Source organism: Phodopus roborovskii, unplaced genomic scaffold, assembly GCF_943737965.1.
Source record: "Phodopus roborovskii unplaced genomic scaffold, PHOROB, whole genome shotgun sequence".
Classification (NCBI taxonomy): Eukaryota; Metazoa; Chordata; class Mammalia; order Rodentia; family Cricetidae; genus Phodopus; species Phodopus roborovskii.
Genome location: NW_026126516.1, coordinates 3,275,054 through 3,294,556, shown reverse-complemented (window position 1 = coordinate 3,294,556; position 19,503 = coordinate 3,275,054). Strand labels below are relative to the sequence as shown.

Sequence of the window (19,503 nt, the reverse complement as noted above, 5' to 3'; positions counted from 1 at the left end):
TTCATACAATAATAGTAATAGCTGCCACTGAAGAGCATTGATGCAAGAGCACTAACTTTACCCTTTCCTGCACCCCCAGTACTCCATTTTATTCTTTGGATGGGTATCTAACCATGTTTCTTCTTTCATTGTAGCACATTGCTTATGCCACACTGGGTTCTGGTCTAGCACTTCCCACAGGTCCTCTCTTAAATGCTCTCATGGAGGGAGATAGTTTTCCCTGATCCCTTTCATCACTAAGCAACCGGAGGCTCAGAGACCAACTCATAAATGCCAGTGTATGAACTTGAATGAAGATTGGATCTAAGGTCAGACTTTTCATTACTAGATAGATTACTGCCTTTTAGTTAAAAAAAAAAAAAAAAGAAAGAAAGAAAGAAAAAAGGACAAAACTATTCGCATACTGCCATTGGCTCAAACAACATTGCTAAGTAGAATTTTAGTTCCCAGCGACTCTGCCCTCCGCTAGCATTTCTTTTGTGTAGATTCCTAGTGAGTCTGCTAGGCCATAATACTTCATACAGGACATAATACTTCAAGATATGACAGCATTTGCTACTCTTGCCCCAAGCTTATATCCACATTCAGACCCCAACAGAAATGGTCTCCAGATTATGGCACTTTTTGTCCTTCCAATCTGGAGCATGACTGAGCAATCCACTGTAGTGGACTTAGTGGTGGCCTCTGTCAATGACAATGACATGCAAATTGTCCAGTTTGTGGTTGAGTAACTAAAGAAGTCTTAGCACAGTGTGAAGGTGGGGAAGGCAGGCAGCCAAAAACAGGCTTAGTCACACCAAAGTTGTGAAGTCCCTGGGCTTTGGGGTAACCCCAGTAAAGCCCTCAGATGGTGCTAGGTCAGTAGGCATCTGTCCGCAAACCTATCAACTGAAACCTAAAGGGGCACTGGACACTTCTGAGGGACCCTACGATGTTTTTAGTGTCTGTACTCTTTAGACTTCCTAGATCACACCCTCTGGGAAGAGGCCAAAAGTGCAGGCTCCTCTGTTTAAGATTAACAGCATTTGGACCTAGGAGAGCTGATGTTAACATGCATGCATGCATGTGTGCGAGCATGTGTGGTGTAGGGAATTGATTCAAGGCCTCAAGATACCAGGTAAGTATCCTACTAATGAACAGCACCCCAGTTACTCTTTAGCACCTGCATTTCTAAACAGTTCACAAGCAGATCCTAATGAGCACAGGCTTTGGCAACAGATCTTCCCCCAAAGCAAAGGCCACCAAACAGTGACTTAATCAAACTTACAGATGCTTTGTATGTACACATGCATATCTACGTCCCTATGAACTATCAAGTCCAGTTTTCAAAAGTGCATCCCTCCGAGTGGATGCTTTTAACAACCACCCCTCACTTTTGAGGGTCAGCTTGCACACCTCTCCGTACTTACACCCCTCTCTGGAGGCCACTGCTTTAGATAGCACATTTTACTTTTTTTGATCGGGACTATGTAAGAAACACAAAGCACAGGCACACATATACACAAGCTCAGCAACACAAGACTTACTCCCTCGGTACAGGACTTTTTTTGGGGGGGGGGGAATATAGCCCAGCTTACCTTCTTTCTTGCATACACAGTCACAAAATCGATTTTCTATCCTTATGTGACCATTTGGTTCCCTAATCGCCCAGTTTGGTCCCAGTGTTAGTTACCTGGAACTGAAATCAGACTCTGTAGACTTCAGGCCTCAGTGACTCTCATGGGATCCCCTACTTCCACTGCCAGGCATAGGACCTGGACCACCAGCGTTCCTAAGCCACTGATGTGGGACAGTGCTTCATAAGCACTGTGACGATCGTTATCTTCAAAGGTGGGAGTGACCAATGAGCCACTCCCTGAGGAGGGTGGTGGCTTAGCCACCGTGTGGGGCACGTCTGAAGGATGATGGGCCCACAGAGCTCCTTCCTTCCTCATCTTGGGTAACAGCATTGGTTTGAGTTAACTGACCAGGGTTGCGTTGAGGATCAGCCCCCTCCCCCCCCCCCCACGATCATGGTAAGGGTGTTAGCTAGCATCTGGCACTATGGTTATGCTCAAGAAGCAGTGTGACTAAGCATCCCGCCACTAACAGAAAGCTCCAGTGCCTCCCATCTCCGCAGCCCAACGTTTTTTCTTCAGTGACTGCCTCCTCCCTTTTGGGTGACATCTCTTCATGACTCCAGATGACTTCAGCAGCCCCTGGCTGTTCTTGGATCTTCTCTTCCTTCAACTCAACTTCCTGCTGTAGCCATATTGCTCTGTCTGGGGCTGTCTACCCATGGGAGACAGACAGCATGGCTCATAGCAGCTGCAAGAGGAAGCCCCTGTAACTCAAGGCATGGCTTTGTCTTGCCCTCTCCATGGAGCTACTCCTGAGGTTACTGGTCATTTTCTTTCTTACTTTTTCTTCCTTTGTTTCCTTCTTTCCCTTTCTTTCTCTCCTTCCTTCCTTCCTTCCTTCCTTCCTTTCTTTCTTCTTTTCTTTTATTGTTGTTTTTTGAGACAGGGCTTCTCCGTGTAGCCCTGGCTGTCCTGGAACTCATTCTGTAGATGAGGCTGACCTCGAACTCAGAAATCCACCTGCCTCTGCCTCCTGAGTGATGAAATTAAAGGTGTGTGCCACCACTGTCCGGCTCTATCTGTGGCTGGGCCCTTTGTCTATCTCATTTCCTCTGCCTGGAATTTTCTCCCTGCCCTTCTTCATCACAAGTAGGGGCCTCCTAGCTCCATATACAGAGGGGATAGACTGAAGGGAAGCAATAAATGTACCATTTCCTCTACAAGTCCGGTACAATACCAGGGCTCAGATTTGGCTTTGGAACTTGGCTGTACCACCTGAGGTCAGCCACATACCAGCTTCAGTTTCTTCATCCCTAACATCACTAAGAACACACAGAATGGGTTCTCCATATCTGCTACTCTACTAAGGCCCCAACAGAAATCTTCAGCGCAGTTCTGGGGACAGGCACTATTAACTAGCCTGGTGATGCACAGCCATCATAGGGACTCTGGAGATGTGTAGGCAGCACTGAGCACACAGACACTCAAGCAGCAGACACTTTTCCAGTTCTGCACACTCATCACCGAGCTCCTGGCACTGTCAAAAGTGAGACGCTTTTTTACAAGAACTGGGGCTTCCAGAGAGGGGGCTGTTTCTGAAGGCTGGCATCTGTGGTCCTCGCAAAGGTCTGAGAGGGAGCTCCTAATCATTAGGCACGAGGTGTGAGGAGGATGAGATTCCTGTTCAGGTAAACTTTTCATTGTGTATTGAACTCTAGGGCTAGTGTGTGTGATCCTAGGAATGTCTCTACGAGCTGCCACCAATGCCCAGGGACTTCAGTGCCCAAAGAGAGGAGGAAGCCAGTGGCCTTCCTCAGGGCTGGGCTTGGGTTTAGTGTGGCGGTGGGGACACAGTTCTAGCAAAAGTGTCGACTGGACAAATATTTACCAGCACACCCCGCAGGGGGCATCGGTCTATACGAAGCATCTGCAGTGCATTTTTAACTGCCTCCAGTGTTTGGTTCTGAAGGAATCTGCAGGTGGGATCTTAGAATCAATCGCAAAGCTGCAGACTCTCATACCTAACTGCTAATGTCCCCTGAAAAGAGGCAAGTGTGCCTGGAGAGGTCAGATGATGGACCTGGAGTCACACAGCTGCAAGGCGACAGGCCTCTGACTCCAGGCCTGAGGCTCTGGTTCCTGAGGTGCTCAGCATTCAGGCCTTGTTGCCTGACCACCCCCCCAACATAGTCACCCCCATCTCTGAGATCCCTGGAGTGTAAAGACAGGCGAATAGGTACCTACTTTGCTAGCAGTCAGAGGCGGAGATGTTGGGAAGCAACAAGGGTAAGCTTGGTGGCCGTGGCTCCTGATCTTTCTAGACACTTAAGCTGATGCCCAGAAAACTATTGTATAAGGAATGACAATGACAGTCAGGGGTCCCAGGCAGTGCACTCTGTCTTTCATGGGCATTAACTCACACTTCCTCCAGCATCAAAGCAATTGAAGTGAGCATTCCCGATTATAAAAGAGGAAGTTGAGGCTCTGAGGTATTAGATATCTGCACTCTCCATCCATCCATCCATCCATCCATCCATCCATCCATCCATCCATCCATCCACCCACCCATCCATCCTTCTACCCAGCATGTGCCAAATACTGAACAGAGCTCCTTTAACTTAAACTCAAAAGGGCCTATCTTCCCACAGTTTGGGGTCTATGCAATTATCTCTTGTCTAGTGGGCCAAGCCAGCACATAGAAATACTCCAGGTGCACTGGTGTAGAGCTGTCTTTAGACTGAACTTCACTCTGCCATTTACCAGTCTCCACGTCCTCATCGAATCAACGGGAACAACCCTTGTGGGTTGGCAACGTTTTAAAAGACAACGTGGAGGGACGTGGAGAGATGGCTCAGTGGTTACAAGTACTCCTTGCTTCCCTCAAAGAGGACTTGGGTTCAGTTCTCAGCACTCACATGGTGACTCACAACTGTCTCTAACTCGAGTCCCAGGGGATCTGATGCTGTCTTCTGCCCTTCTTGGGCACTGCATGTATATGGTGCACATACACACATGTAGACAAACATTAAGACACTAAAAAAAAAAAAAAAAAAAAAATCTTAAAAGGTAATGGGTAGGGCAGGGCAGTGGTGGTGCACAACCTTAATCTCAACACTCGGGTGGCAGAGGCAGGCAGTTCTCTATGAGTTCAAGGCCAGCCTGGTCTACAGAGTAAGTTCTAGGACAACCAGGGCTACATAGAGAAAACCTAGTCAGAAACAAAATAAAACAAAACAAAGAAAGCAGTGGGTATAAAAATCCCTCAGAGCCCCACGAGTGCTGGGGAGCCCTCACTAGGCAGCAGGAGAGGTCAGAATCAACTGTAATTATCAGTGTTGCTCTGCTGGCCTGGAGGGTGGGAGGGGTGTTATTAGTGGAGCACATCTTTCAGCAGAGGCAGCCTGTGGTTAAGGACCCCAACACATCTTAGCAAACATCTGATCAGCCCTTGTGCAGCCCCTGCGGCTTTAGCTGATGGGTTATGGCACCAAATGTATTTTTAAATTCTTGCTGCTCGGAAACCAGTTCTGAGTGAATGGAGCAGAACTTTTGGTGGCCTGCCCAGCTGAACAATTCCAGGCCACCACCCGCTAAAGGACATCAGCCCCTCTTGCTGTCGTGATAGGAAATCCCTTCCGACCTCCCTGGCACCGTTTGGTCTGAAGAGTCCCAATCTGTCCCTGGTGCTGGTGACTCGAGAAGTTGAAAGACTAGCAAGAGCCAGGTGGGCAGGTGGCTAGCAGAAAAGCCCTTACCAGAAGAGTCCAGGAAACATCACAGCTGATCTCTCTTCTTGTAGTTACCAGAGCAAAGACAAGGGACTGTCCCCTCTCAGTGCATCCCCCCCTCCTTTCCTCTGTCCTCTCCCATGCCACAAACACACCCAAGGTTGCACAGATGTCTGTTGCAACTAGGTGGGTGTTTTGTAGCAAACGGGCTTCTGTTAAGACAGGAAGGGAAGCGTCCCCCACAGCCTCCTCTAGGGCTAGGTTACTCACCTACTGACACAGTAGAAAGCAATCAGTCTGAAGATGTCCTCAAACACAAGGACGGAGCCTTCCAGGTACAAGACTGGGGAGAGACAAGAAAGGCCCTTGTAAGTCCTCTAATAGCAAGGGGGGATGGACTGGCTGCTCTCTGAGATCTGGAAGGTGGTACCTGCCTGCCATGTTCTCTGTGGGTCCTGTTGCCTCCCAAAGGACCCCCGTGTGTGTGAGCTCCCAACTGCAGTGAGAAACAGAACTCACACGGTGTGTGTTGAGAGTTCAAGGATTACCAATTGCTGTGGCTGATATCAACCCAAACATGGCATTTTTGATAAACAGGAGTCTAGATTATAAAAGTAGAATGATATCCGTAGCCAGTTGCTAATGGCAATCTCAGTAGCACTGGCTTTCATAATGCCTATTATCTCAGGCCCACGACAAAACCCTGCCAATTTTTGTTCCCTAAACTCGGGGATCCACACTGGGCTTCCCTGGGCCTCTGTGGTGCTGAGCAACATGGGGACTGCGTTTTGGTATCCGTGTGACACAGGAGGAGATGGTCCAATTGGACTTCCCAGCTTCGGCCCTGGAACGGATAACCAGGCTCTGCAGACATCCCTTTCCCGCTCTGTGCCTCAGTTTCCCTCACCTTCCAAGGGAACAGCCCTTCCGATCCTAAAGACAATCATTCAGGTGATACAAGCCTGCTATGCACTTTGCAAAGCCTGGGACAGTTTCCCACAGGGCAGAGAGTGACACAGATCCACAAATATATATATTCCAATTTCTCCTCCCCCCCCCAAGCACTGTTCTTTCTCAACAGCTCTGGTGATTTAAAAAAAAAAAAAAATAACATTTATCTACGACAGACCGTGACTTCCTGTTTTGTTAGATATAAAAATGTATAAAGACTCTGTGGTTTCTCTTTAGATGTTATAAATCTTTTGTCTTTTATTAAAAATGTATAGAGATTTAAAAAAAAAACAAGAAAACAAAAATCCTGTCATTGGTATTGCTGCCCTCTGGGAATGTCCCCTGTGGGTTCCAACATAGGCTCAGGGTCATTCTCCCTAAAGGCCCAAAGGGATGGACACCCTGAACAGAGGTGGGGGGTGAGGAGGAGCCTGTCTGGGTACCCTGAACCAGAGGAGCCTGTCTGCACAGTGCCTCACAAACTTCTGGAGCTGAGGAGCATGAGAGTTAGCATGAGATGAACCATCTTTTGCCCTAGGACCTTTATTTACCTGCCTGAGGGCTTGGGTGTGCATCTGGGCATCCAATCTCTATCAAGTTGTTGCACAGCCTCTCTCTGCCTCAGTTTCTCCAACTGTGAACCAGCATTACAAGTGTACCCATTTGCTGAGGACTGAACTGTACCTCCCCTTCCCCACAAAAAGAAGTATTGAAGTCCTGATGCTTAGAACATGACAAGAGACCTTTTGGGGAACTCTTTGCCATGTTTGGTGTCCTGGTCTCATGAACACACAGGACACCAAGGCTCAGAGAAGGAATGACCATGGAAGACAGAGGCGGAGCCCGGAGACCAGGAAGACACGTGGGTCTGAGGCTTTGAAAAATGTCAAGCTCATTCACACCTTTGTTTAAGGTCTCCGCCCCATAGAATGGTTAGAGAGTACGTTTCTGTTAGTGAAAGCCGTCAATTTGTGTCCTTTGTTGTAGCAGAAATGAAGAAACATGCCACCCCTTGATGGTGAAATGAAGCAATTCTTGGGAGCTGCTCCTGATAGCACCGGCATGTCAAAACAACAGTGATGATCCCAAATGGCAGTTCCAGCCAGTAGGATGATCAGAGAGGCTGTTGGCAGTGGGAGGGTTCCATCCACACATGCCTGCACATGCAGTTTCTGTACAGAAGCTGTAGCCGAGGCTGGACCCTTCCCATTTCCATCTTGCATTCCTCATTTCTCCATCTCTGCCCAGCCTCCAGAGCTCTCAGCTCTCAGTCTACCCTGTGTTCCCAGCCTTTATTTCCTCATTTCCATCCCTCCCTCTGCCGGGCCACACACACAGGCAAGAGTCAGCGAGGGGTTCAGTTGGTACCATAGGCTGGGAAGCAGCAGACATCAGGAAGGTCTTGCTTTCCTGCCCATGTGCCCAGCATACCACTGGGCCAGGCACACAGCCAGGGCCCACAAAGCACAGGGTAGGACAGGCCTTCTGGGGAAGTGGAAAGTGGGAGCCTTCCCTATCTAGACAGAAGATGGGTGGTTGCTTAGGATGGTGTGTGTAAGCTGGGGTGGTGAGGTGGTAGGGAGTGGGGGAGGTTGGAATGAGGGGTTCTGTGCTCAACTATAGACAGCCTATTTAGCAGAGTTCAGCACCGCTGTGTATGTTCACACTGTTAGGCAACATGAGGTTTCTTTCAGATGTGGAGAAACTCTCTTAAATAGTGGTGACGGTTGCCCAACTCTGAATACACTAATGCCACTGTACTATACACTTTAAATGGGTCAATCACATGATATCAAGCATAGTAAATCACATCTAAATAAAATTTAAACACAGCTGTTACATAAAAAAGATGAAGATTCACTACAGAGTGGACTCAGCTTTCCTTCCTGCATTGTTTTGCTGGAATTTTTATAATGAGCAAGTATGACTTCTTAGAAAAATATTTCATTTTGTTTTTTATGAATGCGTTCTTTGCCTGCAAGTATGTCTGTGCACCACATGCATGCCTGGTGTCTGTGGAGGCCAGAAGAGGACATCAGATCCCCGGAAACTGGACTTATAGATAATTGTTAGATGCCAGGTAGGTGTTGAGAATTGAACTTGGGTCCTCTGGAAGAGCAGCCAGTGCTCTTAACCACTGAGCCATCTCTCCAGCCCCAAGTATGACTTCTATAAGCAGGGGTTTGGCATCAGTGTCCCCTAAAGATTAGTTTCTAGTATTTCCTTAGAAGCTGACAAAAGCTGACAAGTGTCCAGATCCTAGAGACCATGTCACTTCACCACCTTACATTGCCTTTAGTCAGCCTTGGGGACGTCCAGCATCCACTTCTGCACTTGGCAATACCCTGTGGTACACAGCCTGCCAGCCTGTCCCTCCCGACAAAGATGTCTGGCCAGCCAGTCATCTTGGACTGCCACAGTGTTTATCTTCTCCAGGGCCCCTCAAGTAAGAGCCTTAGCCCAGAATATTCCAGAGATCTGACTTCATGTGGTGAGGCTCTAGTGCCAGCCGGTGGGAGCCAGTCTGCATTGAAGTGGCCACAGGTGGCAGCAATCAGAATCTGCCTCTTAGAGAGAAGGAAGACTTTCACCTGAGCCCTCTCCATCAAGGCAGGACTGGGGAGGTGTGCCAACCTGGATCCTGGCCTTTACAGTATCAATGTTAGCATGGAACAGCCATGAGAAACCTGAAGGCTATTGAAAGAGAAAGTCTACTTTGTCACCGCGTAAACGTATGTCCTGCAAATGGCAGACTATACATGGCTCTCTTCTTTTCCATGGTACCCCAGCACCGGGCATAAAGAGCGCTACTGTGAATACCTTTGCATACGATCTTTCATGGGCATATTCATGGTCTCTTGGTTGTGAAAGAGGCAGAATTCCTCAGCTAGATGGTAATTGTGTTACGTTTAAGAAACTACCAAACCATTTCCCACAGTGACATCACTTTTACATTCCCATCAGCCATGTATGAGAGTTCCAGTTTCTCCCTATCCTTGTTAACACGTTGTTGTCCAATATTTTGACTGCAGCCATACCAGTGGCTAAAGCGTATCTTGTAGTTCTGATTTGCATTTCCCTAAAGATTGGTGAGGTTGGACATTTTTATTTTTCTGTGTGTTTATTGACTGTATGCCTGCATTTTTTCTTTCTTTCTGTCTTTTTTTTTTAAACAAAAACAAAAAAGTCTATTCAGATCCTTTGCCTATTTTTACATGGGTTGTTCTTTTAAAACTTTTCCCCCTTTAGCCACACATGGTGGCACACACCTTTGATCCCAGCATTCGGGAGGCAGAGGCAGGCAGATCTCTGGCCAACCTTGAACTAATCTAAATCTAAAAAATGATTTTCAAGACAACTACAGTTGTTACATAGAGAAATCCTGTCTCAAAAAACAAACAAGCAAGCAAGCAAGCAAGCAAGCAAAAAACTCCCCCTCTATATCTCTGTGTGGGTATTTTGTCTGTATATATGTGTGTCTGTGCACCACATACGTGTAGTAGCTATGGAAGCCAGATGATGGCATTAGATCTCCTGGGTCTGTAGTTACAGAGAGTTGTGGGTTGCCAAGTGGATGCTGGGATTCAAGCTCTAGCTCCAATTGCTTATTCATTTTTGATGATGAGTATTGAGAGATAGGGTCTAGATACAAGCCTTTTGTTAGATTTATGCTTTGTAGACACTCACTCCAAATCTAACTACCTTTCCAAAGGTTTAAGAATGAACAAAGAATGCTGTCTAAATGTGTCCGTAAGATTAGAGATGCCCAGCTGACATTGCCTAGTCCACCTCAGTGTGTCCAACAGGCTTTCACTAATGGTCAATTCTTCTGCCCTCTGAAATGGCTTATGGAGAGGCAGAGACAGGTGGATCTCTGTGAGTTTGAGACCAGCCTGGTCTACATAGTAAATTCTAGAACAGGCTCCAAAGCTACAATGAAGCTCTGTCTCAACAAAACAAAAACAAACAAACAAAAAAAACCAAATAAACAAAAATATGCTGTGGGACCTGAATAGGTCATAGGTCACCAGTCTCACTTAAACCACAGTGGTATCTGCTGTCTTATCCACATTGTTTTCCTCACAGATATGGATTTCATAGATAGGGGTCACAGACACCGTTTCATAGATGGAATGGTAGAAGTCAGCTCAGATCATGCTTTTTTTTTTTTTTTTGGTTTTTCAAGACAGGGTTTCTTTGTGTAGCTTTGGAGCCTGTCCTGGAACTAGCTCTGTAGACCAGGCTGGCCTCAAACTCACAGAGATCCACCTGCCTCTGCCTCCCCAGTGCTGGGCATGCACCACCAATGCCTGGTCTTAATCACTACAAATCCCCAGTGGCTGAACAAGTATGTTCAACAAATGAAAATGTGTCCTTTATGGATGCAACAGCTCTGACAAGGACCACTAGTAAGTAACAAGGGTCACTAGTAGGTGAAGGGTGAGCAGATGGGACCCTCAACCCAGGCTACAAAAACATCAAAAGGGGATACACGTTGACAAAGGTTACTGTGTATAGGGTACACATTTACTTGGGAAACAGAAACTCAACCTTCCACATTTAGACAGCTACACCAACTGTAGACATCACTACTTCCTCCCCCTCCTGAGACAGGGTTTCTCTGTGTAGCCCTGGCTGGAGAACTCACTTCCAATATGCTGTCAACAGTAGCTCTTACTAAAATGTTTAGCTGTGATGCCCACATAAAGGGCTTGGTCAGAGTCAGTCCCTGGCCTGGCCTGTAGAAACAAAGGTAAGTAGGTAAGAAAACTAGGAAGACCCTCACAGAAGGGACTTTTCCTTTACATGGCCTGGGGATCCATCAGGAACTTCTTCCTGGAACTAGACATCGATGTAGCCATCTGCTAGTTCTCTACGGATGATTGAAAATTGGGTTGGGTGGGTGGAGAGATGTTAATTTGTTAATCCTGTTGCAGCCAGGCCTCTCTATGCACACTTAGGGGGTGAACAATCAATGGGTCAGATCTGCTCCAGGAGGAAGCGGTTGTGAAAGGGGTTTGGGAAAGTGGACACTCCTCCCCCAGCAGAGTCTGAGCGCCAACCTCTTAGAAGGCTTGGAGAAGAACTGGCTGGGGAAGACTTTGGGGGGGGTCCAGGATTTCTTCTTATCAGGGTTCTTAGGTGACACCACGGAGCTAATCTCTGAATTCTGCTGTCACCCGGAAAGGGTTGGAACATCTAATCCTGGTAGATTTTTGACACCTAGGCTCCAAAGGGACACAATGTGACTGGCCAAGTCCTAGGCAGACAGTGGAGGTCACAGGATGCTGGGGGCCAGGCAGAGAATAAAGCCTGCAGGGAAGGGAGGCACCCCCACCCCCCACCCCAGGGACCGTCCCATTTCCAGCCGGTAACCCTGGTGGGACATTGCCAAGCGTGGGCTGCTTCCCAATTTTGAGGGCCACAGATGTGTCATGTGTGTCTGTGTCTGTGTGTGCATGTGTAAGCTGCTGGGCACTAACTGTAACTGTCACAGGAACTACCACTTGGCCAATCTGCGGCTGGCAGAGGAAGGACTGCCTGTTTCTCTCATCTCAATTTTGTAAAACCTAGGTAAGCTGCTTCCCCGGGGAGGGGGTGGTGGTAACAATGACTCTGAGTCTAAAGTCTCATTCGTCCTGAGACCGTTATCTCGCCAGGGAGCCAGGAGAAGAGGCCTGAGCCTGTTGAAGAGGGTGCTTTGTGACCAGAGCCACCAGTCACACTGCTATCACAGAATAGAAGCAGTCAGGGTGTGGGAAGGGCTAATTCCCCCAGTGCGCGTGCATGAGCGCACCCCTCCCCCCCCCCCCACAGCTCCTGTCTCCCCTGGGGAAGGGTTGAATGAGGCTGGGAAAGCTAGTTCCCACTACTGGTCAGGGCTGTAGGACACTGACACAGTCAAGCTGTCTCTAGTCACAAGACTGAGGCAAAGCGTTTCTGAGACCCCCTTCTGGAGCGCAGGCGAGAGCCACAGTGGTTGACCTAGGCCCTGTGAGTCGATGCAAAGGTCAGAGTGGCATGCTACCGAGGCCGAGTGAAGGAGAGCAGTCCCTTCCATAGCAACAGGACCACACACAGGGGTTCAGAGAACCTGGATGTGGAGGGTAACACCGAGTGAGGCTCAGGCAGCTGGGAGAGTGTTGTTCAAAGTGTGCCCTTTCTACCTCCGGCTTCTGGCTGGTCCTGGAGCCCCTTCACTGTGCTCTGGCCAGCCAGCCCGGCCCTTGTGGTACAGCCTATCTCTGCAGTTCCCGGGCCCGTATATGCCAGTCTTCCTCAGGGCCAAATTCTCCACCAACCAGTGCCCCCAAAAGGACCTGGAGCATCGTGGGGACAGAGTGAGACTTGCCTGGGGTACCACAGCTGGAAGTTAATGGGACAGGTACAAGGAGGCCCAGACAGAGGTTGAAACGTGGGTCCCTTCCAAATGCCTTGATCATTGCTAAAGGCAGGAAACCAGGAAGGTTCAGTAGTTGGCCCAGAGGTGTGGTCAGGTCCGGTAGGTGCCACAAGTAAGCTCACAGGCACCTTTTTCGTGAGCAGTGGCATGGTCAGAGAGGAAAAGGGATAGGGAAAATACAGAGTTTCCATTGGAAATCAGTCTTTGGTCCCTGCCTGGAGTCAGCAGAGAGCCGCTCCTTCAGGCCAGTCTCCTCCCTAGATCCCGGAAGGCGGAACTTGGGGAGGCCTTCCTGGGCAGGGCATTGCCCACATCTTGTTCTCTGGGACAGGGTGTCAGCATACCACAGGTGTCACAGGCTCAGCCATGAGCATGAAGCCCGTCTGAGCTCTGGGATCTCTTGGGAGCTCTTATTACCGCCTCCCCCCCGGTTTGCATCCATGAACAATCATCTTTGAGCCCCACAGGGCAGTCATACCGTCCTTTATTATAACATTCTTGTTTAAACTTGTTTCAGCAAGTGCAAACAAGACGCTTCAAGACAGGAACACAGGACAAACACACGACGCAGACGGGACTTCATCTGGAAACTATTTATAGGTTCAGATGCCAAAGCAGATGGGGGCCCTGGACAGATTTGCGAATTTGCCAAGTGCCAGGGAAGACTAAATACAGAGTAGGACATTGAAGGTCTTCTGGGAGAAGAGAGGTGGTGATGCCGAGGGACCCTCTCCCTGCTACTCCGAACCGGCCACGGGAGGCTTGTGACTGCCCACACGTGACTGCCCACACGTGACAAGAGAAGGGGCAAGTGGGGAGGGAGGTGGCCCAGGTGCCACCCTGATAGGGAGGTCAGCTCTGAGTGTCATGAAGGGCTCACCACGAATAGCCAGAGAACACCACTCCCGACTTTAGGATCTTACATGTACATGCAAAATTGGCTTCCAACATACCAAGGCCACACAGAGCAGACCTTCTGTGTTCTCTTTTCCGTGGTAAGTGTGGACGATCTGGGATGTGCTTCATCTTGGTGCAACTCAGCCACATTTCTAAGACTTGAGAGCCACCACAATAGATACAACCACGGTTCTTACCTGGGAGCAAACTGGTCCCCCAGAGTTGGCAATGTGTGTAGATGTGTCTGGTTGTCACGCCTAAGGAGATTGTGCTACTGGCACCTAGTGGTCAGGTCAAGAATGCAGACAACTTCATGCCAGGCCCAGGGCAGTCTCTCAACAGAGGACGGATAGACCGATGTGCTAGGGACCGGTGTGTGTAGCCTGCAGCACCTGGCCGGGGACTAGAAGGGTTTGGATAGCAGTTTCTAGCCTGCTGCTGGCATAGTGGGCTCCCAACATCAAAGCTTGGAGCTGAGCTCAATGGAGATCTCAGCCCTAAAGGGTCTGGGTTCCCATGTTCTAAACTAGCAACAGAGAAACAGAGAGCAACAGTGTGAACCAGGAATCAGGAACAAGGGGCCAGTCTTGGGCTACTGGTACTTTGCCTGATGGGAGACTAAGGAGCCAGGCTCATAAATACCAACTTTCCTCTTGGCTGCGTTTAGCATCTCAGGCGGACTGAGCCCTTGCTCAGCCAGGAGTCTGGACCTCTGGGGAACAAGGATGATGGAGGCAAGGATGGGGTATCCCCTTGTCCAGCTATTGGTCAATTTGATGAGTACATCCACCTTCCTCACTGTGTCTACTTGGGCAGTTTTGAGTAGGGGATATCAGAGCTAGGGCAGAGCCCTGGCCTCCTCATAACACTGCAGGCACAGGCCATAGCTCCTAATTGACCCCTACTGCAGCCCTAGGTCAGGATGGGGTGCCACTGTTGTTGGAGGCCGTTCCTAGGCATTCCCTTCCTGTCTGCCAGCTGGGAGCTAGCTGGCAGTCCTCCAGGCACACTGAGGTCTCACATTTCTCTAGCATGTCATTTAATGCAAATGCTCTTTGGTGACAAGTTACCACCCTAAGAGAGCACATCAGATTGCTCTCTAGGTACCGAGAAGAAAGGGCCTCTTTGCTCCAAAGGGCAAGAACATCATGAAGGGACACATACAATTAATTCAGCCTCTCATCCTGGGAGCTTCCTTTGCCTTCATCCTGACACTAAACCAGGAACTCATTCAGCCTGTATTTGGTAGCTATTTGCTAAGCACTTACTGCATGCCAATCCCATACCAGGTACCAGGGTTAGTCATGTCATTTGCTGTGTTCCCTCCCACAGTTCCTTTCCTGTCTGCAAGCCTGTTCTCTTGGATAATTCTGGGCCATATTTCTTCTCCTCATGCCCACCATGACTTCCAGGTTGAGAGCGCCACCATGCCGTCCCTAACTGTTGCCATAAACTATTCTCCAGTCTTCAACCTCAGGGCCTCTCTTGCATTCTAGCCCTTACCCTCTCCCTGCCCCCCCACCTACACACACACACACACACACACACACACACACACACACACACACACACACACAGAGAGAGAGAGAGAGAGAGAGAGAGCTTCTCTGTAAAAGGCACATCAGACGATGCCCCCACCCACATGTCCTTTTCTGGGTCCTGGAGGGCTTTGGACAAAGGCTGAGCCTCGCTCAAGGCCCGTGTGCACTGCTCTGGGACAGCCTCGGGGGCCTCTGCTGGCATCTGGTTCTCTGTTCACCCCCTCCCACACACCCACATTCTGCCCACAGGGAACTTCCCCTGGACACACCCAGCACCCTGGCACTCTGCATGAGCTGGCCCACCACCTCATATGCACTTCCTCTCTTGTCCAATTTGGACAGTCCACTGTCCTTCAGGACACTCCACACGTCCACGCCCGCCTACTCATCACCAGTGCTGGGCGGATTCTTCTGAGGGCAGTAAAATCGTCCTATTGCATTCCTTGGGCCTACAGTACTCAAACAAACTAAGGTATATAAACCTCTAATCATGGCAAGGGAGTGACTCCTCTTGGATAGAGGCTTCCTAAGGGCAGCTGCTGCTGTTTCTTCCTCCTCCTCCTCTCCCTCCCCCCTCCTCCTTCTGAGACAGGGTCTTATTTTGTAGCCCAGGACGGCCTCAGACCTGTGATCTTCCTGTCTTTGCTCCCTCTCCAGCCCCCTCATACTGGGATTACAGGTGTGCAGGATCATGTGGGGCTCTGAAGCATTTATTTTTGGTTTTATAAATTACATTTATCTATCTGCAGGGGAGGGGCAAGCCACAGCGCACATGTGCCCGTGTGGAGGTCAGAGAACAAGTTATGGGAACTGGTGTTCTCCTCTACCATGCGAGTGGGTGCCTGGGTTGGAACTCAGTTGTCACAATTGGTAGTGGGGACCCCTGCCTGCTGAACCATTTCACTGGCCCAAGAACAGAACCATGAGGGGCCAGGCGCAGGGGCCAGGCGCAGGCTGCCGGAGTTTAAATCCTGGCTTTGCTGTCAGTCATGTGTGATTTTGATTAGCACCCGTTTCTGAAAAAACAGGCGTTTGATTCTTGTTATCTACTGCTGTGTAACAAAAGACAAAATTGAGTGACTTGGAAATAACGATCATCTTTTTACAACTCATGATTTGTGGGTCAAAAACAGGCAATGTTCAACCGGGTGACATTTCTGCTCCTTGGGGAACTGACTTTTTTTATTGGCTAGTATCAGCTGAGGCCTGCTTTAGTTTGGAGGATCCAGAATGTTTCCCCTCAAATCTAGTTCTTTGGCAGGGAGAGTTAAAAGGCTACAGTCAGCCAGGCCCATCCCCCACCCTGGCCTCTCTCTAGAATGGAGGCAACTGGAGGTTAAGAGCACTGGCTGCTCTTCTAGAAGACACAGGTTCAATTCCCAGGATCCACATGGCAGCTCACAACTGCCTGTAATTCTGGTTTCAGGGGATCTGACACTTCCATACCAATGCAAATATAATAAAGTTAAATTATTTAAAAGAAAAGAAATGCCAGCTCTCTGAAACCTTTGAGGAACTGGCTAGAGTCATTTCTGCTTATTTTGTTGATCACAGAAGTCACAGGCCAAAGTAAATTTAAGGGAGGGGCAATAGACATCACCCCAAGAAGGAAGTGTCAAAAAATATACCTTAACCTGCCACACCGTGGAGCCATATCCTAAAGCTGATAATGCAGATTGAATTAGCAGAGCAATCGTAGTTCCAGCAATTAGGAGGCTGAGGCAGGAGAATAGTGTGTTTAAGGCCGGTCCAAGCATGTAGAGAGAGCGTGTCTCAAAACTAAAGGTTCTTTGTCTTTCCCATTATACCCAGTGAAAGCCCAGCAAGCAGCCAAATCTCACTAAATACTTTTTGTGCCATAGTTCTGAGGGAAGAGGCATATGGACAATGTTTTAGGATAGGCTAGAAGGGGTAGATTCTTGTACCAGTCCATGAGCCATATCCTGAAAACTTGGGGTCCTGCTGGAGTCCCAAGACTGGCAGGAAAAGGAAATCCTCAGAGGCCCAGGGGGTACAACAATCTAACACATCCTTCTCTCAGGGTCTCCCCCAAAATCTGCTTAAGGAAAGCTCCATAGGTCACTGGCAAGGAGACTGAACCGCCCAGGTTCATCCACATAGTATGTGGCCATTGGTCTTCAAAGCTAAGCCTGTCTGCTTTTTCTTTCACAGTCCCTGCCATTCTTATTTCTCAAAGAAAAGCACGGGGAATCTCCACGGCATCTTTCCTGTGAATGACAAGCTGTGGTCCTTAGGATGCTGAAGCCAATAAGGAGCACCTCAGACGTCTATGAGGAAGTTCCTCTAGACTGTAATGCCAGCCATGAGTGGCTGAGTCTCATGATCTACCCGATTTCTCCAGAATCTATGATTCTATCATAGTGTGCTCAGCTTCAACTCAAACTCTGTGTTTCTCTGTCTCTCTGTCATCTCACACACACACATACATCATGCTTTGGTTTGTAAGATGCTCGCATACATGTCAAGGCCCAAGGGTGGCCATTCGCATCTTGGTTTTCCAGACTGGAAGTGAGAAAAGCAGTGGGGATTGTCACCTCTGTGGGGACAACCACCCTGGATATAAGCCCTACTGTTTTCACAGTACATTTAATCCCTAGCTGGGAGAGGCGCAGCTCCCCACCGCCCCCAGGGGCTCTGACCAGGTCTAGCACTACCAGGGCCAAAGCCCAGAGACAAGACTGCTTATGTTCAACCGTCAGAGACAATGACACAACCGTGCAAGTATTAATGACTGTACTATGGTCTGCTCTATTTCCCCCGCTGCCGTCTCCCTGTGGCCCTTGGAGAGTCCACTGAATGACGAGCAGAGACATGACCAAAAACAACCGGGTTCTGCTAAAAGAGCCATGCATCTTTGCTCGGCTGAATCCCAGTTAACATCCTTGGGTGCCATTAGCTCGGCTGCAAAGAGGAGACCCTAACACTTGTTTCGGGGGGAGGGGGTGGGTGGGTGGTGAAGACAGAAGACAGAGTGTCCAAAAGCCATGTGTAAGTCCCTGAGAACTGAGGCCAAAGGCTTAAGATTTCAGAGCCCAAGCCCAGTGAGGGGGGCTTAGTTTCACCAGGAGGCTTTTACCATTGGAGATGCCAATGGTAGTCTCAGACAGGGAACTAACCGCATAAAAGGAACATTCCAGCAGGGGAAATTTCTCGAGGGCAAGTTCCCTACACATTGACACTATAACCAAGACAGAAGCAATAAGCTCAATCAAGGTTGGGTCAGCTGTGCCACAAAGAGCAGCACAACCATTCATTGACCCTGAAACGAGAGGCAGGCACAAAGGGCGATAGAAGGCACTAGTCTGCTTTTTGTGGAACTTCCCACAAGTTCCCGCCTCTGTTGGTGAGAGACAGGTATTCTAATATGGCTTCCCCAAAGGCAGCTAGGCAGTCTGGACTCAGCAGCTTGTGTTTTCTAGGTTGCGGGGAAGCTTTCAGCTCTAGGTGTGGGGGACACGTACAGCTGGGCAAAGGTGTGGGGCCTTATTCTTCCAGGGGAAGTCAGGAGTCCCCTCTCCCAGCAGGCCTAGAGGCACTGAGTGGCTCATATAAGGCAAGCAGCAAATTACTGGGGGAGCGCACTTTGCTGACACTCACACCCAGGGCTTGTCCAAGCTCACAGTGGCTCGACTGCTCTTCATTCTTCTTAGGGTAGAACTGCCTGGGAATTCCCAGAGCAGAAGCAAACCTGGGAAGTGAGCCAGAGGTGTGCTGAGGCAGCCACCAACTTCCCCAAACTTGCCCAGAGCGAAGGTTCTAGGAATCTCTCCTCAGATGTCCTCTATGTCTGGCGTCCACTCAGCATGAGTGGAGCCTCCACACAGGGGTACGCTGAGAGCTACAAGGCCCGAGTCCACTGTCCGGTTTTGCCTGCTCTTGCCCCCATTCTGGTGACTCGCAGGAGCCTGCTCTCTCGGGGACCTCCATAGTGTAATACCATGCTGGCACCACCCCCCCCTTACTGAACAGGAAATCTGATTTTATCCATGACACCAACTTCTTTTCACCATCCTTTACCTTCCACCACCAAGACCCTGTGCCCTCCATCTTTCTTGGATTCTGTCAAAAAAGATCTCTTGTCCAGCTCTCAAAGAACAAAAACTCCCCCAGTTTTCTCACAAGGCATTGATGCCTCCTGAGTGCTTCACTTCTTTATCTGTTGGACTCTCCTGCCCGTCTAGGATGCTCCCATGACAATTCAGAGTGCTCACCTCTCCAGGGTCCACCTCCAATGCTGCTTTGCAGCTCTCCACCTCCTAAGCAGTCACCAGGTTTTTACTGTTGGCTGTTTTCTGCAGCCCCCCCCTCCTCTTGTTCTATTGGGACTGGTCGCTGTCCCTGCCAGCTGCCACACAGCCCAGAGGCCTAAAGCAGCTCAGAACCTTTCCATGACACTACAAACC

The 19,503-nt window shown here is 49.2% G+C and overlaps 1 protein-coding gene across 2 annotated transcripts in view; it reads right to left on the bottom strand.

The window, feature by feature from the left end:
• Rin3 (Ras and Rab interactor 3) overlaps window positions 1-19,503 on the bottom strand; it is a 93,368-nt gene that overhangs the window by 28,609 nt on the left and 45,256 nt on the right. For both annotated transcript variants that reach the window (XM_051196503.1, XM_051196502.1), the window contains exon 4: window positions 5,558-5,630. In XM_051196503.1, coding sequence (XP_051052460.1) covers window positions 5,558-5,630 — 73 coding nt within the window. The remainder of the gene's footprint in view (window positions 1-5,557; window positions 5,631-19,503) is intronic.